This window comes from Bombus bifarius, unplaced genomic scaffold (assembly GCF_011952205.1).
Source record: "Bombus bifarius isolate JDL3187 unplaced genomic scaffold, Bbif_JDL3187 scf7180000007984, whole genome shotgun sequence".
Taxonomy (NCBI): Eukaryota; Metazoa; Arthropoda; class Insecta; order Hymenoptera; family Apidae; genus Bombus; species Bombus bifarius.
This window is the reverse complement of record NW_022884367.1, coordinates 5675151-5701380: the sequence shown is the minus strand read 5'-3', so window position 1 is coordinate 5701380 and position 26230 is coordinate 5675151. Positions and strand designations below refer to the sequence as shown.

General features: G+C 32.4%; 1 protein-coding gene across 2 annotated transcripts in view; it reads right to left on the bottom strand.

The window, feature by feature from the left end:
* LOC117204838 overlaps window positions 1–26230 on the bottom strand; it is an 85743-nt gene that overhangs the window by 30584 nt on the left and 28929 nt on the right. For both annotated transcript variants that reach the window (XM_033442621.1, XM_033442623.1), the window contains exon 4: window positions 19663–19802. In XM_033442621.1, coding sequence (XP_033298512.1) covers window positions 19663–19802 — 140 coding nt within the window. The remainder of the gene's footprint in view (window positions 1–19662; window positions 19803–26230) is intronic.

The window sequence follows — 26230 nt, the reverse complement described above, 5'->3', positions numbered from 1 at the left end:
TGTTAATATATTCCTGTTTGCATATTCTTATTAGATGTCATTTTAAGCTTTTATTAACGAATTTTTTACAGAATAATATTAAACATATTTTTTCTGTTTTCTTTTTCTGTGCAATTAAAAAATTATCCCAACAAAATTGTAATAAATATCGTATGGTATAGATTAAACACAGAATATAGCTAGGATAGAATTTTGAAATTTATTTAATCTTACTGATGTTCAATATTTGGATTGATTCTTCCTGACTTCAACTTTGATAGGTTCCTTTTAAATAGATTACTTGTTAACACTAAATATAATATACTATAATTACAAAAGGTTGAATTTTTGAGACTATATTTATCGAGGCAACGTATATTTTATGGAAAGGAAGATGGATTGTTTTAATAATGCATGAGCGATGAAATACGTAGATTTATCGATAAATCATCAGATATAAAATTAAAGAGATATAAAATATACCAAATAAGTGATAGAATAAGTAGATTTATCCATAAGTGATCAGAGATTAAATAAATATAGAATAAGCTATGCTACTCTATTATTTGATAACAGCTTTGTTCGCGACTGACACAAGTAAAATACGAAATATAACGCCAATACACTTTTTTGTTTCAACTGTATTGTTCATTGTTATTTCTACCTCACAATCTACATAAATAATTAGTTTAGATCGCATAATAGAACTTTCAGATTGTAATATGGGTTGCCGCAGTAGCTGCAACTCGTTTCGAGGTTATTTCTGTTGGCAAAACAGCTCTTTTGGAATAATATACGCGTAATTGGTTGTAACCAATTTAATTAAAGCTGAACAGTTTAAACGGCACGCTTTCCTGTATGAAACTTCAGATAAGCGAGAACATAGTTAAGCAAGCAGTTGGATGACTAAGCATATTATCGTTTAGATTCTTTATAACCATAACTGCATAATGTGGTAAACACTGCGGAACTTTGATTCTCGAGTTAAAAGCACATTCTCGTAATGATAATTAGATACTCTATACCAATGTGTGAACTTAGTTTGTGAATTACTTAATATACTTCATACAAATACATGTTAATCAACATTTTGAGATTGAATGTTTTCAGTTTCAATAGTTTTTCACACGCAATATGATTGCAATTTTATATTATTGCGAATTTGCCTGAAACATAGAATTAAGAATTATAGAAATAAAGTATTAACACTTTGGAAGATATTAATCAGATAGTTAGACAAAATTATTATTTTGTTTGAAATAACAGGAATTACAAAGCTCGAAACCTACAATCAAAGTATAATTGAAGGAAATACATATTAGCAAGATAGTTTGAAAAACAAACATAATTGCTACATAGAAAATAATAGTATCAAGAAAATAATTGAAGAAGTCCAATAAATATATTTTTGCGAATTTCAGTAACCGACGACATTATAATAGTGTAAATTGTATTTCATATCTTGTAGACAAATCTATTTATTCCCATTACTCTTTCAATTAGTATACTTAATTGCGTATATTTATTGCTTCAGAGACGTAATGTTTAATCAATAATGATTTATATTATTCTCATGATGCTGTATTTTAATATCTGTTCGTTTTTCTTTCTAAATATTTTAAAAACGCAATTTTTTGAAACTATTTTTAAGAGAAGGCCAGCTAAAAGTTAAAAATCTAAATAGCCTGCAATTTATTGGTGCATTTTCAAAATCCACTAGTGCCAAGTAATTCCTAAAACATTTTTTAAAAATTCAAGTCACAAATATATTTTCTCAGTTCGATAGTCTATAATTTATCAACGTGCACTGGCAGCAGTTTTCAGAGATCAATTCTAAACCTGGCTGTCCATGCGCGCCTGATCGACGCGTAACATTTAAATTGCACGTAATTCAGTAATGAATTAACGCGTTGAATCTCGACCGTATAATTTACGCGCAGCGGTTCATTTTCGTTCTACGCTTTTATCGGGAATCGGCGATTTTAAACACGAGACACAGGAAATGCACAATCAACGAATTATTCATCCAAAATGTATTGTTTTTTACATGTTAATCGTGAACATTGATTTATTTCGATAACGGTTTAGTATTTAATTGCGATTCTCTTAATCGTAAACGTATAGTAGATTCTCTTATCAAATAAACACAGTTTAATTTATATTTCTGAAATAAATTTGCTTACTGAGGTATCTGATAAATTCGGTTACTTTCGTTTAAAAGCAATATTTCACCACTTATCTGACAATGAGTCATCTCAGATTTATAGACCGACCGTTCTATGGGTTGGACGTTTCTCATGATAATTTTCTTATTACATTCTCTTGATGGTTCGCGCAATTATTGTCAAAATGTTAAAAGAGCTAGCTTATTAAGGACGATGTTGATTATTGAGTGTCCAGTTGAGAATCATGGTGCTGTGACTTATTGCTACTTCAAAATAACTTGGGTTGTATTATGATATACTATGGTTGAGTCGTATTGACATTTTTCATAAAATGGTGTCTTGTATTTCTTATCACAGAAGATTCGATATACTTCTTCAAATTACATATCTTGACCGAAGATAAAGTCATAATCCAGTTAAATGAATTGAAGGCACTCGTTAACTTACATTTTCGGAATTTTCAATCGCAGACAACTAAATATTCAAGTACACATGAAATGTTTTACGAGTAGTTGATATCGTCTTTTATTACAATAACATTGAGCAGTGCAGTATTTTTTGGATACGTAATTTTAGAAATAGAACGACTTTGTAGACTGCTTTTAGTCGTAGAAAGTTGGATTTATAAAGGACCAGCAATAATCCTGGAAGTCATGTCCTGGAACAGCACGTGTTTGTCACGTGCAGTTACGAACTAAATTGTATCCATTGTTCACCACTAAGTTACTGAAGCGACTCAGAAGGGCAAGAAAGTGCATTTTGTCTTCTTCCATTTACGCATCAAAAAATTGCACCCTCGCAAATACATCGAACAAAAAACTATGACAGCACAAACTCACCGACATAAATACACTAACATTGACATAAGACATAAGATATTTTCAGAGAAACGAACGGAGCTCCATAAATATTTCTTAATAAATTCACATCATGTAACTTATTATTAGTACTTAATAAGTTGCGCAGCACCGGTCATTTTAATTCACAATAAAATGATCAACTTTATTCGAAGGTCGCAACTGCTTCCAAATGGTTGCTGATTTGAAATGATTGTTATTTCGTGCCACAACAAATACACTTAAAATGTTTCACGTCCAATAATCCAATATTCTAATTTGTATCACATATTTATGATACGCACGTAATTAGACATCGTGATTCATACATTTCACACAATGAATTGTATTACTAAGTGCAAAAATAAATAAAAATTATTGAATATGTAGAAACACTGATAGAAGACAACTGCATAAAATATCATTGGTACGAATTCATAGTAAAATTAATATAAACGTAAGTAAAAGGAAAGAGATAAACATAACGAAAACTACGCCAAGTTGGAAGAAGAGCGCAAACAAAAATTAAAATCGAGCTTAAAGCGAACGAAAAAAAAGGGAAGGGAATAGAGAGAAAAATATTGAAGGAAAAGAAAGAAGTCGTCATTAAGGAAACGAACACGTGGAAAGAGCTGGCTGAGAGTTCGGGTTGAAGAGTTCGATAGAGAAGAGTGGCAGAAAGCAAGGGGTAGCGCAAGAAAAAGGGCGAGAAAAAGGGGAAGGAAACGAAAGGATTGAAAAGGACCTTCACCAGAGGCCCTGAAGGCTAGCACTGATATCTTGTTTAATTAAGCAGACTCGAAAGTGCGGCCCGGCGTCTTGTCATGGTAAGAAGCCGACCTATTGTGAAACTCAAAGCTTCCATCGGACGGCACTCGCCACTAAAGAAACCAAACTACCCTCTTCTTTCTTAGCCTCTCCTTTAGCTGTTCTTGGTCATCTTACTAACGAATACCGACGCTGAATTTTGCATGTGTAAATATACATCCGCGTGATCACGGTGGTTTTCACGTTTTTTATTATATTTATACGTGTAGATAATAAACACAGTAATAGCGATAAAAAAACAACATATGAAAAATATATATAAATAATTGGAAAAAATCATGGATGGATTATACTGTAAGAACTCATTTAATATAACATTCTATGCGATAAAAGTGAAGTATTAAGAATTTTATTTAGAAAAATGCGTGTAATTTAAAATTTATAATTTACAACAAATATCAAAACTTCATCTATCTTTTATACATACTGTAAAATAAAGCTCTCGGTAAGCATCTGTGTATTCGGGCTAATCACGAGAACCACTGGACGGATTTTCATGCGGTTTCCATCGCAGAGATTTTAAAGAGCATTTCTCGAGTAAGGTTTACGTGCGTGACTTTGGGGCGGTTTTAAACCATGGATCACTACGATATGACCACAGGGGGCTGAGCAGGAACCGAAAATACGAACAAGAAACAGGATATTCGCTCGGGTGATTTTTTCCCTACTGTCGTGCTTTGTTTATAATCCCTACGAACTGTATCTTTCTCTTTTCGGCTTGCGGCATGTCAGAAGCTTAACAACCTCGTTGTTTGACAATCGGCACCATTTTACGGATTTCAGCACGTTTATCGAGTCGATCGAAATTTAGCCGATCAATTCAATTCGAAATCGTCAGCCACATTACTAAAAAAGATTATACATATAAGATTTCGAAAAATGGAAGATGTTTTCTAAGATTTATCAACCAGAGTGAACTTGTGTCAGAAAATGATTAGCATAAGGGATCAAATAGCGAAATATACAACTAGTTGTATTTGCCAACCTTTTCGTCAATCTCTCTTGAAAAAAGAAAGAAAATGATAGAGGAATCTTCATTTACTAAAAATCCTAAAATCTAATGTACATTTTCTTATAAAGTACTTATTTATAATGCTTGCTTTTACACTATTTGTTTTCAATGCGCGAATCGTTAAAAGTAGTTCATTAAAAGCATCCTTGTAAACTTAGCCACGAACGTGGTAGAAAATAGGAAAGATTGGAAGCTCGGATTTCTCTGCAACTCTCACGGAAATTGCTTATCGGCGCTGTCCATTTTCCCCGCAGAAAAACCGTTTATCCCACACTTTTCTCAATCGCTCGTGCTCCATCTCCGACACGTAATCAAGGATCGACACTTATCCTTGCACACGTCCTAACAAACTGACCGGCGAACCATATTGGTCATTAGCGCTCACACTTTTCGTTAGTCGTTTTAGCCTTGCCATTCTGCTGTCTGCAGATGTTAGCACCAAAGACAACAATGTCTATACTATCGCAATTAGAGCACAGTATGCCTGATTTTCTTTCAGTTACTTATTCTTATATTTTTATCATTTCCAATAATGATTTTTTTCTACTATTTTTTTTTTTTGCGATTACCGGTTCTTTTCTATATACCTTTCGTATATATTTGTTCATTTAAATTTGAGTACCATCGTCAAAAGAGTAATCTTTGGTAGAAAAATTTAAAAAATAGAAAATAATAGTTTTTTGTTTAGGACTACCTCGTTCGTTATAATATCGCCTAGAGAGTAAATTTTGTCGAAAAAATGTAAAAAACGAGGAATAACAATTTTATTTCTTTTTAGAAGCTTTTTCATGAAATTTGGAAAATAGTTTAAAATTGAACGAGAAAACGTCTCTTCGCTCCGTTGGACTTTATGACGATACTATAGTTTGCTCGAGATTAGAATGAAGAAGTTCTACGCAGAGATGAATTGTTATACAGATACAGCAAGGAGATATGTAACCGTAGCCAAGTAACTCAAAATGTTAGATTCTTGAGTTTTATGTAAGCAATTCTGTCCTAACGAGTCCCATTTTTTATCCAGCAACGAAATGAATACCGCCGGAACTTTTCCTTTTAACAAAGCAAATCGTCTCTGCTCCGGCAAATTGTATAAATATCTTGTACAACCGTAACGTTTACACACCTCATGAAAGAAGAGGGATCTGCTGGAAATTTCTTTACCGAGTGAAACGGAACAAAACTACGTTCGTAAATACGAGTAAATGAAAATTAAACTAGCTAAGTTTGTTTCTTCGGACTAGAAGAATTTCTTACTTATGTAAAGTGTTTTATTTATCTTAGATTGTTTATCTCAAAATTATTTACTCTTATCGATACAAAGAACTGCGTCAAAGTAAAGTTGCTTCGTTCATTCAAGACCATCTTTCCGAATTTTCAAATTCAAACACATACGTGTGTGTTATATAAAACATTTTGAAATTTCATTAGCAATATGGCGAGACATGATTGCCATAATTATATCAGTAAAATTTGAAACCAATCTGAAAATGTAATTAGAAGTTACGAGATATTTACTACAAACGTATATTTAGTAAAGAATTAGTATACAATACGAACAATCACTTCAAACATATAATAAGTATTGTGTATTAAAAGTGGCTGCATATTATAACTCTCAGAGATTTTACTCTACTATATCTCTACCAAAGAAATTTTGCAAATTACGCTATAAATTTTCTCATGCTTCCATAACATACTTTCTAAACTATACTTTACATGATAGAATAATAAGGGCCAAATAAAAGATAGCAATTGACTACAGTAACAGCGACAGGTCAAAATTTATTATTAACTGATTATTGATCAAATACTTTTGTGATCGCTGCTAAATATAGATTCGCATCAAATTTCCAAACCTGTTTCAAACTTTACCAATATAATCACGATAATCATGCTTGTCCCATTACAGCGCTAATGAAATTTATAATATATTCATAGAAGGTCCAAATACTTTCGCGCAGCCATTGTATATTCATGATCGCAACCGAATTAAGAAGAACGGCCGAAACGCCGCATAAACGGGTTTTCTGGTCATTAGGAGGCTTTGTTGTCCGGCTTAACTAATTTAGGAAAATTCGCCTTTAACGGCGGCCACCAATTTGTTCCGCTGATGCGATTCGACGGTGACGCGCGTTGAAAAGAGCACGAACGCGTTCAAACGAACCGTCTAGACAGTCCGCAATCGATCAACCCCACTTTAGAGAAATCTCACCGTGGAAACGACGACGACGTCGTATGAACTGCGTGCCGCGTGCGTGCGATACTGTGGAACCGTGCGCAACTGCACACCGCGAGGACACTAGATACAGCACGAATCTCCACGCACAAGGCGGCACAATTCTAACGTTTCCTTCTTCTATCATCCTTCTTTTTTGTTTTCTTTCTTTTCCTTTATCGATGTTTCATCTGGTCGTGTACATTTACTAATTAAAACGAAGCTGCTCGAAAAGCACGTTGGATACGCCTCCGGTTTCAGCTGTACGCGCTACTGCTCAGACAAGAAAATTACAGGGACCGTGACATTGAGACTTTCATTGGGACGCAGCAGGCGAAGACAAAGAGGGCGTGCTGCTGCACGGGAAAGGACGGAGGAAGGATTCACGCCGAGGCTGAAAAGAGAGGCTGAACAACGGCCATTCCGTAGGCTCGAAAAAGGTGACGAAGACACGCAGATCCAGAGGAAAGAGAGACAGATGCAGAGAAAGGAAAAAGAGTTCAAGAGACGACGAGGGTGATGTACTATATCGATCGCACCTGAAACACCCACCTTTTGCTGTCGCGGTCTGGTTGCGTCGCTTTCCTTTCCATCGTCTCTCTTTTTTTTTTTTTGCTTTTGTCCCTTCCTTTTTTTTTCTGTTTCTTTCTTTTTGTTTCCGACCCTGTGCAACGTGCATCGATAAAAAAACACTGGAGGGCACCGGATCCTCTTAGCGCACTCCGCAACATTTTTCGATACACCGTAGTTTGGGATTATTGGGAAGAAACAGCCACGGAGTAACCATTGAATGGACTGAGACGTAGGGTATGTTTACATTTTCCATTAATGGCTTTAAGAAATTTGATCTTGGAAACGATGACGGAACATTTGACGCGATATATTTCGATATATTACTTTTGAATTCATCAAGTCAACGTATGTTATTTACATATGGCAATATAGTATTTGAACAAGTTCAATTATGGCAATCAACAGATGGCTTGATGTAACCGATCGTAACCATATCATAGTTTAACCATCCCGAGGATGTAAGATTAGTCTAGAAACAGCGTGAAAGATTAGGAAGACGAAGCAGAAGCGATAAAGCGTTACGAGGATGCGATGTGTAAGCGCAGCAGGGTGGTAACGGTGCGCGGCCAATGAATATGAAACAGTCATTAGCTCGCCAATCCGGAATCACTTAGAAACGCGCAGCAGTCGGCAGACAGGGAATCAAGCGTAGAGGTTGTCGGTGCATTGAAATGCATTGCCTCGAGGTCGTTCGTAGATATTAGAGGCTGGTATTCGTGTGATTATCGTATCCTAGGAATACGAGCGAACCTGGTACAGGAACATATTCTGCCACTAGGACGCTAGGACGATCTCTCGAGCGATAAAATCGACGGCTGCATTCGCGCGTTCGTCCACTTTATTGGCCAGTTGTGGATCACTGATAACAGTGATAACGCAAGATTGTGCCACGGCCGTAAAGCGCATCTCGCCGTTGTTGCGTGAAGCCGTTTCGAGCATGCGTATCGAGTGCTTTCAAGAGCTGATCAAGGGATAAATGGAACACTCGCTGCCTGTACGCTTCCACGCTATACCATTTGGTTAAACAATTTCGTTTTACGAGTAGAAAATGCCAACTTCGCGATAAAAACAGTCCCAGTGGACGGAAATTGTTTGATTCGTATCTTACGGGTTTGAATGTACCGATGGTTGCAGATCGAAGTGAATTCGGGATACAGAGTATGCTTATAGAATAGACAAACTTGATTTTGCAAGGAATTTTAATCATTTCTGTCTACTATGCCATTTAGGATATTGAATTAGTATAGGAAATAGAATCAGTATGAATTACACAATTAGCTCAAAATAGAACATAGTATTTTGGGGATTTGGGATTTGCAGCGATTATTGCAGAGAAAAGTAAATATAGAATTTAATGTTTATGGGATGGAAGAATTATTTTTATAATTTTCAATGATTTGTTGGTGATCTTTTAAAGGATTTTTTTTCTATAAAGCAAATAGAATAAATAAGAATTGAAATAAAATTGTATAACACAACTTACGAATTCTTCTGTGAAAGAAATATATTCCTCGTTAGAATAATAAGCGCATATATATTTATATATATATATATATATGTTGTATGTATATATAAATATTGTGTGTATGTATATACACAATATATATATATACACGATATTTTATAAAAATTTCTGACCGAGTAAATCTTATAGTTTTCCTTTTAACTAATATCAAATATAAAGTTATATTTTCGAGTACAAGAAAAGTAGTATAAGAATGCGTTTTATTAAAACGCCTACAATAAAAATCGTAAAACGACTACAATAGCCTAAAATAATATCTGAGGGAAAAAGAAAGAAGAAAGCGAGGGGGAGGAGGGAACGAATGACATCGCTAAATAATTCCTACTATCTGGTAATTGTGATACAGTGCCAACTGGTGTGGAGCAGCCTCATGGCGCTATTTCGTGCATATCGGCCACTTAACTGAAACGTAGGAGAACCAAGATAGCGTATATATGTCAAGAAGGCAAAGAAAAGAAGTTGAAGTACAAAGCATAAGCTATAGTATCATGGAAAATACGTTTCAATGAAGGTTCTCATTAGTTTATATAAGGAGACACAAACAAACGGGCTTTTATTTTAATGATGTCACACAGTTTTACACTCAGATAATTTGTTGGAAATACCATACAAAGAACGTACAGATAATTTTAATGAGGAAATTGATGGACTTTTATCTTAAAAATGATGCAAATACGTCAAGCACAGCTGGACGTCAGAAACCAGTTATAAAGAGATCCCATTCAACCATTATTAAGATGTATAATAAATGATATCAATGAACAATAGAAATCATTGAATTTCATCCTCTGACTTCTCAGTCTTCATTCTCATCCACATAATCTGTGCAAATTTATATATCAATAAAAGTGTAAATTTTCACTCAAGCAATCGAATGGTGCTAGTATCATATTACATAAAATACCTATATTTCGAATCTATTTTTTTGTAAGAATATTTATTTATTTATTTATTTATTGAGAAATTAATTCTATTATCCTCGAAAAACGTTTAAGTAGAGACATTTAAGATTGGTAGTAAAGTAAGAATTAATAAAACTTAAGTATATGAAGCTCCTAACAAAGTTATTATACTTAAAGTTAGTGACAAATTTTATGACTGAATTTATTCTATGAAACTGCAAAATGTCACTAAATGTACGACTACGTATGACTATATTTTATTTCATGAGATGACAAATTATTTATAACTTTTACAATTTGATTTGATTTTAAATTGATCAAAACACTAATTAAACGCTACTAGACTTTTTAAATGTTTACGACAACTAAACTAATTTGCTACGCAAATAAATTGCATTTGATGCAAGGATAGAAATAAGCTAAAATTTAATCATCAATCTCAGTTAACGATTGTTTCACACCGGACTACAACAGTCTTGAACTGGAATTTAGCACGTGGAATATTTAGCGGCGATTCAATGGGGATCGACAACAGGTCCTTAAGACGGTCTAAGCACTGTTCGAGTATCAATCCAAGTTTTGTTATTTCAACAAACTATCGTTTGGAACTCGGCGCTCCCTCCTGGCTTCATAGTCATTCCAAATTCTCTTGCCCTAAGTTAAACGATGTTCTACGAACTAATGAAATGTACATGATAGCAATCTTCGATTCAAGCCGAATTCATCGATTTGCTACTACGGTTCACAATTAACAATCAATGAAATCATCATGAGAAGTAACAGTTGAGTCGAATTAAATATATCGATTAAAAATATCCCCATCATTTTCAAGTTATAGTCTTCTTTCCCATTGGCAAATATTTTTATTCTTTATGATGCCTTCTCTTTTTCTGTTTTATGTAAATCTCTTCTCTGGTATAAAAATTTCTAACAAACTGAGGAAAAAGCAGAGATCTCTGATTTATCTGGTGACATTATTGTCATAATATGCTTATTTGATTAACAATGTTTCCCTCGTACATTTTACAAATGTTTATTATATGTGACTTCAGTATTTCTTTAAAACTTATAAAGCGGTATAACATTTTATTAACTAGCCTGTAATACTTTTCAATAATTTTCCTAATTACACACTAATACTTCCAAGAATTTAGACAGGAATTCTAATATAAATTTGAAAAAGAAGGAATTAAAACACTAACAATAACCAAAATTATGGAAACGCAAAAGCTCAATTATTTTGTGGTCAGTTACACGAATGTATACTACATACAATAAAACGACAGAAAGCAACAAAAAGTCTTTTACTCAATCTAATAACATTTTAGTTGGATTTTAAAGTTATCCCTCTCTGTATTTTGAACGGGGATATCGAATACGGAAACGATTCTCCTAATGCAATGGCTTGGGTAACAGGTCAACAACTGAGTGTATTTTACGCCCTTACGAACTTTAGTATTAGCATATAAAGCGATCTAGTGCATTTTATTTATGTTTAAGTACATTCTTCCATAAATTTTTTCGTTTGTACAATCTTTTATGTAAATCTTTTTATTATTCTTTTTAATACAAGCTTTAAACAAATATTCCTTGATAAAAGCATGTTTTAGAAAACATTTATTTTATCTGACATGGCATGACACATTGAAATTATCATAGTAAAAATATATTTCATTTTATAATGAAGTAAATAATGCATTTATAAATAATTTTTATACAATTCCGAAATATATATATATCAATATATATAATATATAATATATATATTAATGATCAGAAAATGAGGTTTCTCTTTAATCATATAGTTTAAATTTCATTTAAATGTTCCTCCGCGAAATGTAGACATCGAAAGTTTGAAATAATTTCCACTTCTAAAACTTCTCCGTCCGCACAGTACGTCCCCTGGTGAAGCTGCTCCGTCGTTTTCAAAGTTAATTTCATGTTGGAGGTAAGCTAGTGCGCACAAGGGTGCTACTTACATGTGTACATTTTAACAAACTGTAAATAATAATAAGCTTGTATTTTTAACAACTGTAAATTCCGCGTTCACCTCTATTCTTAAAGGATTTACTTGGTTCATTTCCTTAAGAATGAAGCATTAAAAATATAATCTATGTCATACTTGTCGTAAAAGTCGATAACTTTGAATATTTGAAAAGTAAAACTGTGAAAGTAATAAGTATGTAAACAAACACATAAATAGGCAAATAGATATACATCGTCCACTGATAGTTCACCTGTTAACCACGAGTTAATTCCTTTGGACATAATATCTTCTTTTAGAAAACCTCTACGTATCATTTCATTTCATTAAAAATAAACTATATAACATTTGTAACAATTGAAATTGATCTTGGACGAAACACTCACTTTCTCTCTTCTCTCATTGTGTCTAAGGTATAGGTCTGTTAGGTGAGCCTTACTGAAGAGTCCATACTAGCAGATCTTGGACGAAACACTCACAATTGAAATTAATTTATCCATATTAATGCTTAATTTTCTATTTATAGAAAACTCTGGTTACCAGGTTGACATTAACATGACGCTAGTGTAGCTATGATGTTATGAGACCGTCAAGTTGCTAAAACTAATTTTATTTACTGAATAATATTACTGAATATTTCTGAATCGATATCTTTATAATAATATATTTCAATTATTTTCGAGTTAATATAAATGAAATAAAATAAAGCATAATTGCAAAATACTAATCAGTTTCTACGATTTTGTTTTTACTTCTTACGTCTGTAGATTTTGTATGTCGTTGAACAAGCAAAAATTGCCACAAAAGTTATTCTTCGCACAGCAAATTGCGACTTCAACAATACCTTATAAATTTAGAAGTATTCAAAGGGGAATTCACGGTTGCGTAGAATTTTACGAATTCGCAATGGCCCGATATTACTGGCTTTCAGAAGTGCTTTACACAGACGTAAAATATTAAGCACTTTCTTCTCGATGGTAAACCTGTGTTTCAAGTTTTATGAAAACCATGCCATATCGGCTTGGGTTACGCGTTAAAAATTTATAGAAACCATTATTGCGGTTACGATTTACAATTGCAACTGAAATTATTCTGTAAAATATTAAAAGAGCCTCTGTTATCATCAGGCTAATCTTGCAATTTCCCTTTTTATGGATGAGTTGTTAAAAAGAAGCACAAGAATTAATGCGATTAAAGTGATTTCCAAGAAGAAGTCGAAACATAGTAACTTTATTTTCATTTAGATTTTAGAGGAAAACAATTTTATGAATATTAAATTCCATAAGATTTTAGCCTTTTTTTAAAACCAGACCAGAATTTATAAAATTATTTTATTTTTTATTATCAAATTAACGTTCTTTGTTACGTGGGATTGTGTAGTAATGTTAAGAGAATCTTCCGCAATGGATAGACGTATTTACAATGTCTATGAAAGTAAATGTACATTTTATCATTGGATTTGCATATGCGCCATTGAGTTACTGGCAGCAGTCAGGCCAAAACAAGACGAATGGCAATGTGTGGTCAGTGGCGTGGACAAGAGACAGGCGTATTACTGTTGACAGTCCACGATATTCTGCTCTGGGGTCAGAATCACGGTTCTGCACGTATCCTCCGAGAACTCGTCGGTTGCCTTCCATTGCAGCTACCAGGACATCCTGCCAGCCAGCGAGACGTAGCGTGGACTGTGGTTACGATAGCGAATTCATACACGGGTTGTGGTTGTCCTGTCTATATGCTATTTATGATAATAATGCAGACTGTATAAATGTATAAAACAAGCTGAAAGCTACATTTAATATATATAAGATATATACATTTATTTATTTATTAGAATGCTTAAGACGAGGTTTTGCTTTAGTAGATAAGAAGTGCTCTATGATACGAAAGTAATTTTTAAAATACTAAAAAATGTTTCGAATGAGTTTTATGTAACAAATACGTTATAATATTCTGCACTCTATACTATAGAAATATTTTTAATTTAAAAAATTGTAAAGTATACTCTTGTGAAATGAATGCAAGATTAAAATATAATACGTGATAATGTTTTATTTTCTTTCTTCTATTAACTTTTCATTCAATTTTATTCAATGTATCTCCAATTTCATTCAATTGATTTTGATGATCAATTTATGATAGTTGCACGATGTCTGAATTTTAAAATTAAGTTTGAACTGCTTTAATAATGACGAACACATACACGTACTAACTGAAAATTCAATATGCTATATACAATATAAGATCAAAAAGGAAATTATAGCTCATTATTCGTTTAATGAAATTTTTTGTTAAATTAGAGGCAATCACGTTTAATCAACATTAATCCTATATAATTAGATTTATAATCTTCCTCTGTCTTTCAATCTATTTTATGGCAAATTAATAAAAATGCAAAATAATAAACGCTCAGACATAACTACGTCTAAACTATACTCGGTAAAATACAAAAGTAATGTAAAGATAAACAAAAATGTAAAATAAATTCAAAAGGAAGTAGATAGTAGATGAATTAAACGATAAAGTGCTTCTACGATGGAGAAATGGTATGATCAACTCTAATGCGCCGTCTCCTTTGGCCATCTGATAGAAACCACATCCCCGCCGCGGCTTATATCGTGATTCCTTTTATCATCCGAGCATGATTCAATCTTTGCGGTAATGCATAATCATCATAGACAAGTTCTTCACTGTGCTAAGTCGTGGAATTTGTGGCCTAGTGTAGAGTAGTCTGCTGATCGTACGATGGTCAGTGGTTTTGGAGCTGAGAGTCCAAAACGAGCCTCTGTTCGCGTACAAGTGCTTTATCGAGGGCTCTCGAGGAAATTTCATTCCAAGTACTATCATGGTTCGTGATACTTTGTACCAAGGTCAAAGCGAGAGGAATGTCTTTGAGTGCTCGCTAGGAGGTGTGCGAGCGATCTTTGTATGTGAACCACACGATGTACCTGTCGTACTTTGCTTCCTGGATAATAGGAGCCTACTTACAGAGAGATATTGACAAAAAAATGTCCCACAAATTCTTCGGAAAAAGCATACAGTTTTAAAGCTAGTTAGTTATTAGAATTTATCAGAACTAAATTTAGAGTTTTGAGGAGTCTAAGATTTTTTGAAATTTGGAATTATTTGAAACTTGGTTAATATTTGGTTTCATATCATATCAGCTGGAAGAACCTTGTTCTTTGTAATTTAAGATAATTTATTCGCGTGAAAACACAAGATTGTTATTTCGTGAGATATTCATGTCAGTGAATTTTGACTTTAATAAAATAATTCCATGCTATTGGATTATTTTCTTTAGTGTTAGTAGTGAGAACTAAGGTGTATACCAATAGTCCTTCAACAGATTAACGATTTAACAACATTTTAAACGAAAATTTTGCACATTATTTGAAAGATCCAATAGTAATTCTCCTTAATCCTAGTATCATGGGGTATTTTGAAAAAGGAATGACAGTCTATTAGAAAAAACACAGCAGCTATTTGGTTGACATTATTGTCTAACTATAGTAATACACATATAATAACTAATTATAGCGCGTCAAAATTTAAATATAGAATACGTTTCCTTAATTCCAATTAATTATATCCACATAGCAATTAATTTCCAAAATTGTTTCCTAAAGTAGTGTTAACTTTATTGCTGGAAAAAATATTTCGAAGCTTTTAATGAAAATTCTCTATTTGTACATACATAGTTGAAGATAAACTATTAAGAACATACAGTAAAATCTACTAGTATTGTATAACAGTGCACTATTTAATTCAACCGTTTAGAGAGAAATGGAAACAATGCTAGTAACGCTCGAATAAAGTATAAAGAACGAAATAGACAAGTTTTATAGCCGTTTGAGTAATACGATTCCCATTTTTTCCAGTTCTTTGACCCAGTTTGCGATTCTGGCGAAGAGCGCGCATGGAATTTCATATGTAATACAATATCATGCAGTTTCAAGCATATATTATTCTATTGTAATTTTTTATGTTCGGTTATCTATTTATGAAAAAAGATTATGATTGGAACTTCATTTACTATTTTAACTATGTTAATTTTATTACCTCCCTAATAAAACTTTTATAATAAAATTTTAGAACCATAAAAGAATTACGTAAGTATATTTAATGCTTCATTTAAACCAACTTATACTTAGAAAAAGAAAAGATTTTATATAATCTTTTGAAGAAGCATAATTTAAAAGGTATTAAATAAAACTAAATGTCAGCGTCGTATTGATGAATTGTATTCTCAAGAGTCTAAATTGTCAGCGTCGAAGAATTTAGTAAATCGACGGCACATGGGAAATCTTGGAAATTTTTAATTCTCTGAGGCTTCGGAGCTGACTCACTCCGTTGATGGGCACCGATCTCTTTATCAATGAACCGGAAGGAACGAATATTCGGTTCTGCCATGTGCTAGTGCATAATTCTCTCGTCTGACGTTGACATCGGCTTTTAATCACATTTTGTAAACGGAGAGAATTTGATGAATGAAATTATCATACATAACAAAACTATACGTGTACTTTAAACAATCACAAAATAATATAACAATTTATAGGAATATTAAATTTTACAGGGATTTCATTCTGCTCTTGAAATAATTCTGAACTAATCTTCTTTGAATCCTTATCTTAATAGAATATTTAGCATTTGTACTGATTTTAATAATATGGAAGAAAATAATCGTAGAATCTAGAAGAGAAGAGAAGTAAATAACTGAAAATTGGTCAAAGTAGAGAGCGGAAAGGATACGACAGAAAGAGAATAACTACATCGCGCAGGCGTAGGCTTTAATTGTAGAGGCAATCGGTTCTGAAAGTGAATCAAAAAATTACAAGTTTCAGCACGGGAAGAAAATTACTTGCACAGTAATTTTCCGACGTTTGATTAATGAAAGGGATGACGATGAAAATTACTGGTTGCCCCGATAAAACGTTTAACGCTTTTCGTGTACAAAATATAGTATTCTTTAAAATAAAGTCTTTCAAATTATTTCCAAAATATATAATACAATCAACCCACATATCCACTAAATTTCTTATCATCTAATCTATTACAACATTAGACCAAATATTTATTTATAAGTTGTAAAGAATTAATCTCTCTGCTTTGTAAATAAAAGATTACAAGAATTTTGATATTTTCATATACTTTTAATATTTTTTTTTTGTTTGTGGAAGGATATTATATAATTTAATATGTAATACGATCCACAGGTTGTATATTAATGTAGTTTGGTATAAAGCAGTTATTATCAGTAGATATATTGACAACTTTATGAAATGATAACTCATATAAATTATGGACATTGTCATTTAAGTACCATTGACATAAGTTGACACGTTTTGTCCTTGTTTCTATACATTTATCAAACACCGATAGCAGAAACTATATCCTAGAATCTACAATATTACGAAGGTTCTCATTGATTGGATAATAAGAGTTGAAAGTTTCTGTTTTAACTTTTCAAAGGGTATAAATTAGAAACCAAGATCAGAATATCATAATTACAGCTTTACAGTGTTACACGCTATATTTATCCTCGTATCATGGCATTAACATGAACACACAAGTCCTTTCAACTATATGAAGCTCTTCCACGTCAACTACCTGACATCCGATCTAGCGATTATCTGTTAACTTGATCAATTTACGGTTATCTCAGCATCAATAACCGTGTACCAAACAAAAAAAAAAAAAAAAAAAAAAGAAAATACAACTAAATGTCATTAGCTTGACGTGCAATGCCGAGAATATCGTCATATATCGTGTTTCAGTGTATTGATATCAGTTGTCGATATTCCTGTTCCAGAAACTTCATATGATATTCGTGTCGGTGTAGGTATTCTGTTTTTCAAAAAATGCGAGTTGTGGTCCCTGTTGTGTAAAGTAAAAAATCGAATCTAGTATATACAAGCGTTTTTCTCTTTTTTTTTTATGACGAATTTAAAATCACATACACTTTCCAAGGTTATTAGTGACCACGATGAGAATAATCAGTGACACCAACACACACACATATCTATATATAATAGTAAGTAATAATAAGCAATATTCTTCGGACAAAGATAAATTGGTAAAATGATTTTAAATAGTCGAGAGGTAACATTTCAGTTTCAGTGAGGAGGTTCCGACGCATTGCAGTTAGGATAGATATATGAATTCGATTTTACGGCTGCGTAAATATAAGTTACCCGTGAAATAAAATTAAAAGAGAGTCGACAGGTCGTGCTCCGTGTTTCTCTGCCACGGCTTCGTAGGTAGAATTACAAATACTAGTTTAACAGAAGAAAAGAAAAAAAAGAAAATGAAAATAAAAAACAAAATTTTCGCGAGGAAATTTTACGTACTTCATGCAAGCTATCGCTTTAAACGAAACTAACGATCAAAATTCGGTGGTGAGCATCAAAAAAGAAAATTTTTTTTTAAATATGTAATACGATTCGTATACACCAATAAAATATTTAAGTGATATTTTAATAGTTGTTTCCAATTTTTAATAAAGTAACTATCTGATAAAGACTTGATTTAAAGTATAATATAATTTTATTGTTAAAAAATGATCGGAATTACCTGTTAAGTAAGCTTTCTTAGTTGATATTCATTTATTTTCAAGTGTATTACATTTCTTATAAAACTTCATTGCTTTTAAAAATATTTTACTAATATTTAATATATTTAATCATAGAAAAGAATAAATGGGAAGGAGTATTCACGTGATCATGATTCTTAATACTATATCATTATTATTAATCTTCTATGATTATGTTAGACATTCTTAGATGATTCTTTCAATGATCGATTCATTTTACTATGCAAATTTTATTATGCACAGAAATGGTAACAAGTATATAATAGAGAACACTGGAAATATGAAAATATAATAATTTTGTTATAAGAAAACTTAAAGAGTAAGATAGAGTAGGATTAAGAAGATACATTCATAAACATGCATATCAATTATACTTAAGTCCAATGAATTATAATTTACATGAAAACAAAAAATATTCTCGTTTATATACAGGGTGATTGGTAACTGGTGGTACAAGCGGAAAGGGGGTGATTCTACGCGAAAAAAGAAGTCGAAAATATAGAATAAAAATTTTTCGTTGAGACTTTGTTTTCGAGAAAATCGATTTTGAATTTTCGCTCGGTACGCGTGCGGTACGTTATAACGGATCTCACTGTAGATCGTTGTCTCGATGGAAAAATTTAAAAAAAAAAAGTTTTTATTCTATATTTTCGACTTCTTTTTTCGCGTAGAATCACCCCCTTTCCGCTTGTACCACCAGTTACCAACCACCCTGTATATGCATTTATATCATTTCAGTTAAGAAAAAGAATAATATATTTCTCTTAGATGAAACAAAATTTGTTAATATTTAAAGTAATTTAAAAATTAATTATTCAGCTAGAAAGGCATGAATATTTTTCTGAACCCTATTATTTGTTGAACATTTTCAGTGAAATTACAAATCTGGCGTATACAGCAAGGTAACGAAGTTTAAATTGCGAACAAAGGGTGAAATTGTAGTTAGGTGAAGAATACGCAGGAAATCTGAATCGACAGTAGTAAATAGCTGCTCCTGTGCATCCCTAGCCGTGAAGTGGGATTATGGTTCTCTACATAGATACACACTTACTCTTTGTGGTACTCCTATTCTTGCGCGTCCATGCCTCGGGGAACCTTGAGCTTGTGCTTGTTTCTCCTTCCTGTGCGTCTTTAGTCCTCGAAGTAGTCGCGAAAATGTTGTTTTCTTCTTGCTTGTAGTTTGTCCTTGTTCTGCAAGGATAAGAAAAGCAAACATAAACATCGTTATACAATATTTTAGTATACAATACGAAAATATTTAATATACAAATATTTAAGAAAATGGGTGACAACTTCATGTGATTATTTATTTTAATAATAATATAATCGTTTATTTGTTTTATAATAGCATAAAGTTTCACATTTCTCCTACTATCTGTAGCCATGAATTATATTGCGTATATCATAATATCGATCATCTAGCAAGTTTTTCATTTTTCTCTATAATATCTGCAGATTCAGAACACCTCTTCCAATCTTATACAAATTTTTCATTTACAATTTTCAAGAAGATAAGTTTATGAATTTCTAAGAAATAAAACACTTTTGTGAAAATTTGATCACGCACTTGGAAAGATACTAACCATCCTCGAGTCTGCTGTACGAATTTTTCATCAATCAGAAAGATAGTCATACAGAAAATTGAACTTGACGTTCAGTAATAAATTGTGACAAAACTTCCAATATACCAAGAGAACTTCTTTTTTCGACAAACAATGCCCCTCGCGAAAGCAGGATCTCTTATTTACGAAATAAAACTTCAAAAAGGGGCGAATAGTTTCGATAAAACGATTACGGATTTGAATACAGCTAAAGAAATGAAATACAAATTTATGTCACCTACTAATTATAACGAATACTATCTCTGCAATAGAAACGCGTTTTTACATTTCTCAATTTTTCAGAAATTCATTCGTAAATAAACGTTCGTAATCTGCTCGCGATAAAATGAAGATTTATAAGTTGTAACACCTTCGTCTTGGAAATCCTCGTTTTCCGCATAGTCTCTTATCTTTCAAAGTTAAGCATCTTTCGCTTCCATTCAGTTCTTTGTTATTGTAAGGGTAATAATATTGATATAATTTGAGATGGTAATTCCAAGCACTTGAGTTTGTATACTTTTAACGCGACGGCACGTTCTGCTTGTATTTCTCAACGCGCAATTGAATCACCGGCTGCAATCAAGTGGAATTCCACTAGAAAAAAGAAAAATCGACTTGCATACCATTATGGAGCGGCCACGGTAACGCGATTTACCGAGTGCGATTCACAGTTCTGTTATCGTTGGTGACGCTCTAGCAAACCATTCATTTTTATTCTCATTGTAATTACTTTCCAGAAAATACGATGTAATACTGTTACGTAATATTGTTCAGTCGTATAATCTTATTAATCCTCTTACAGCCGAATTTGTTTCGAGTGCCGGTAAAATTTTTGTTTTAATTAATTGCCACTAATAGTATAAGCTATATCGAGAACAAATGCATTAATCGCTTAGTTGATTAATAATTTGTCGAATATAAAATTGCACTATCAATAGCGTATATATCGAATAGTGTATATAATATTATTCGTGAAGCGTCAATGAACGCATTATATGAATAGAAGGAATTATTTTATATTTTATCAAGAAATAAAAAAAATCCATTATGTTGTATTTTAGAACTTAAAATTATAAATCGATATCGTAAATGTTCTGGATTACATTTTAAACTTTCTAAATGTACCATTTGTGATACTGTTTGTAACAAATTCAGCACTTTTACGTTGTTATTAATTGAGAATGAATCAATTGGTCACGTTTTTCTTCTCAAACAAGTAAGAATGATAAATATTAATCAATGCATTCTCAACTATCTATCTATTATAATCAGATGTTACAACAATACACGATATTACAATAAAATTGCAGTCATGTTTTACGTTAATAGATACGTTAATACATAATAGTTTAAAATATTTAATTCAGTCTAAATGTAGAGTAATTAAATTAAGAAAGAAGTTGCCCAATTTCTTTTTGTTGTTTGTTATTTGACAAAGCCATAAATAAAAAACCAAACTGTACTTGTTCGGAATATTTCTTGTAATTAGAAACTTTATTTATTCCCTTGATGTATATGAAATACGCAGGATCATAAAAGATTTTGAGTATCGTATAGAATTATTGATGGTAATTCGAATCATAAATGCATAGCCGCGATATTTTATAGCGTAAGTACTCTGAAGCAAGTAAAAAATTAAGTCTGCTATATTGAAGAAAAGACACAATCCATAACACGATGGAGACGATAAAGCGGTCTCAGCTTAACTTTCTTAGGGGTACATCAATCGAAGATGGTGGTAATAAAAAGATACGAGTATATGCTTTTAACATCATTCTTTGCCACTTTACAGCTCGTGTCGGTCGCCTCTCACGTAAGAATCATAAAACAAAGCACCACAAATGAGAAAACTTGGAACTTTTCGATGTTCTAGTAAATTTTACTTTGCAAGTAATACTGGTTCTTCGCTGCGACTCTCGCGAGATTTGAGAGAACTTCTTCTATGGTAAAGAAACGAGATATGACATATTTTTACGCCCTATAGAAACACCAAATAGAGTTCTGTCTAGACTGCTGTTACCGGAATATTGCAATAAAATGTCTATGAAATTCACGATTATTATAAATGTAGTATTCCTTCCACTGATAAAATTCATTTTTCGTTTTGTTCACTTATAAGGGAACAAGAATATTTTTCCTTAGTATTCGATTTTCTAAATGCGGATAGATCGTGTTTACATTGAGCAATCATTAAATACGTTCCTTGCAAGTAAAATTCACTCTTCTTCTTGTTGGTTTAAAAAACGACAAAGATACTTTTATTTAGTCTCCGATTTTCTACGTGCAAATGAATGAATAAAACTATTCTTATTGAACTTCAATTTCCTAAATGTAAATCGCGAATGATATTCACATTAAATAGGATGAAGCGATTTGATTCATTGTCGCAAATATCCGTCTTCTATTGCAAATAAAACTTCTTTTGCAATTCCTTCTTTTTATTGAGTTATTTAAGAACAAAAATATTTTTACTCGCCCTTTGATTTTCTAAATAAATCACGAACAATATTCCCAATAAACAGGGACAAGCAATTTAATTGTGATATGTAAGACTACAATTTCGTTTTCAATTATTAAAATTATATCACTAGCCTGTTTTAAAATATGATAATAGTATGATTAACTAAATTAAACAACAAATCTGTTATATCATTTTATACAACAGATAGCAGGTATTACTTTTTCTCGCGTAGCGTGGAAAGAACGGCGTCCAATTATCATGAATTCATAATTAATGTCTGCACATCGAGTGACATTTTATCTCTGGCGTACCGTAATTTCTCTATTCTCCTTCTTCTACGTTTCTCTTTTCCCATTGTCCGCCCCTTGGCCAGCATAACAATACACGTATGCAAATCGTGCCGGCTTAATTGCGACTGTTTTGCATGCGTGGGACATCCGGGTGACAATCGTCGTATCGCGATCGCGCGTGATATCGTTTGCAACCGTAGGGACATATCTGCATTCCGCGCAATTTTTCATCTCCTCGCGTGACTCTACGAGGGGAAAAGGATAGAACGAACTGAAGAGTGAGATAAGTTACTCGAGTCTTTACGTAATTGTACGGTTGCAGAACTAATTAGGGTGACGCGGACGTAGATCGCACAGCCAGCGATCTTTGTTTGCACGTCATTGGTTTCAATTAATATTAGATAAGCGCAATGTGCACCGTTTCAAGACATTTTCCTCTGGTAATAAAGATATCCGTCAACGTTACAGATATAATAACTCACTTATCTAGCGATCTTCTGGCTTTTAATGACTCGTTTCGCTTCTACTAAAACTAAATTGTGGCATATCTATGTACGTTTGTTACCGTTTGTTACGATCTCGTGACTTATATTTCCATATGAATTATGTGGATTTTCTCATACGATAGGAGTATTAATGATGTAATTTTTGCAAATTAAATACCTTGAGATAATAGTAACAAGTTTAGAAATAATAAAAAATAGTATTTTATAAGATAGTTCTAAATGTTGCAAGTTTTGTGACTGTAATATTTAATAGAGAATTGCCAAATTGTAAAGAAGAAATTTATAATCCACAACTTGTCAATTTACGTTGAGAATTAATATCCTCAACACTCTATATGTAAGAAACATCTCAACGCTAATATTCTCTTTTAATCTGATTCCCACGCTACACGCATTCTTTCCCGCTTTAAATTTAGAAAAAAGATCTGGATAATTTAAAAAAACTAATATAGACGTTCATCAAATCGAATATACAGTGAATTGCTTAAGCCATCCATCCTTCGATGTATTCTGCAAACGTATAATTCTCAGGATATGAAACGTTGATCCGCTACTAATCACGTAACAGCTTTTGCGACGAGTCGCGCGAGAGCTCAAAGTGGCTATTAAATAGAAAGAAATACAAGAGAGAAGGAAAGAGAATAGAACGAGCGATGGAACAAAACCGAGACAGCAATAAAGAGAATGAGAACTAGACACTTTTCACTTCGTGCGAACTCGTGACGTTACACTTCCGCATAGCTCACAAGTGCTTCTTCCCCCGAGCCGACTCCCTCGCTCGTGATAGAATGGGGGATGAAAAAACGCCGTTCATGGCTATGTACATACATACAATGGGTCAGAAAAGTTTTTTTACGTGTTACTCGCACTGCACGGTGAGCTTTAAATCGAGAATAATCGACTAAGCAATTAATTGAGTAAGTTAATAGGATAGTTAGTGAGGTAGTTAACTAAAACGTGAAATTAATTTTAAACGACTTGGCACATAATTTATATATATATATATATATACATATATATTGAGTAAGTTAATAGGATAGTTAGTGAGGTAGTTAACTAAAACGTGAAATTAATTTTAAACGACTTGGCACATAATATATATATATATATATATATATATATATATTATTATATATATATATATATATATTATTATATATATATATATATATATATATATATATTATTATATATATATCATTTATATATATATATATATATAAATTATGTGCATTATATATATATATATATATATATAATGTATATATAGATTCGTACTGTAATTAAAATATAATACACATAAGATGAATGTAAAAGAATGATATTATAGAAAATAATATTTCTTCGGCTGACAATTGGATGAAGTCTAACGTGGAGATATGTTTATATATTTATGTCTGATATCAAGATAAGTATTAAGAAATATAAACGAAAATTATAATTCAGCGAAATTTCGCAAGTTATCAATTAAAGCATCATAAATTGTCAACTTATTGATGAAAATTGAAAACTTTCAACGCGAATGGGAGAAAAATAGTCTTTCAATAAATTTCTTACGTAGATATAATTTTAACTTCATATTAAAATTACATTTTGCAAATTGCTTGATAGAATATTTGGATATGTTTCATTTTATTTTTTACATATTCAACATTTTACATCCTATTCAACGAGATATGATATTTCCTATCAAACAAGAAGAATTGGAATATTTTTTCCTGTGTAATATCTAACATTCGATTTATCTCTTAAAACTATTCCATTTTCCGATATTTTCTAATTCAGTTCTATATATTTAGTTATTTAATATTTGGAAATGATATATTTACACTCGTGTAATATATTACACTGTATACGTACATAGGAGCACTCGGCGTGGTGTCGTCATGGCAACAACACTGGTTTACGCGTGGTATCAGCCGCAAAAGCAAAAGCGTGACAAATAGGGAGAAGAATAGACAATGACGATGTTCCAGTCTCTCGACGGGACTCTCAGCTTCACCGAACTGAGATCGTTCGTGCCTGTAACATTATCCGTTCGCACGCTTTGGAGTTCATCCAGGTTTCACCCTCGTCTCATCTCACATCCCTTTCCAATCCTTATGTTACTTTTTGGTGCGTGAAAAGTTAAACGTCAAATGGCATGATTAGTCATAAAATTTCGAAATTACCGAGAACCTAGAAAATAGAAGAAGGGAAGGAAATGGAACCATTGCACGCCGATAAACCTCTATAGCAATGAAATTCAGACTTTCACCTAACAAAGATCGTAAAACCTATTTTTGTATAAATTTGGATTGGAGTTGATATTAGTCAGTTTAGTATCAAAGGATTTAAAAAAAAGTATCGAATTAACAAAGAAATATTTTAAGAAATATTTGGAATAAAGTAATTAAAAATTATTTAAGAAACTTGATGATTTAGGTCAGTATTAGAGGAAATGAAGCTTTGTTAATGAATCATAAAAAAAATTAGATATATTGTAAATGAAGAAAAGTGAAACAAGTCAATTATTCAGAAAGATAAATATAAGAATTCCAAACGTAGTTTTTGATGACAAGAGAGATGAGAAAAGTCAAGCTTGATCACACTGGCGATTGTCCATATATGTCACGCTCTTCAAGCATGCACCTTGGAGCTCATCCAGACTTTACACCCACTGCTCTTATCTCCTTTTTCATTTCACATCCCGTCTGCCTTGCAAATTGTGTGCTTTATTCTCAACACCTGCACACGAGCAGTTGTGTATTTTTCAATTAGT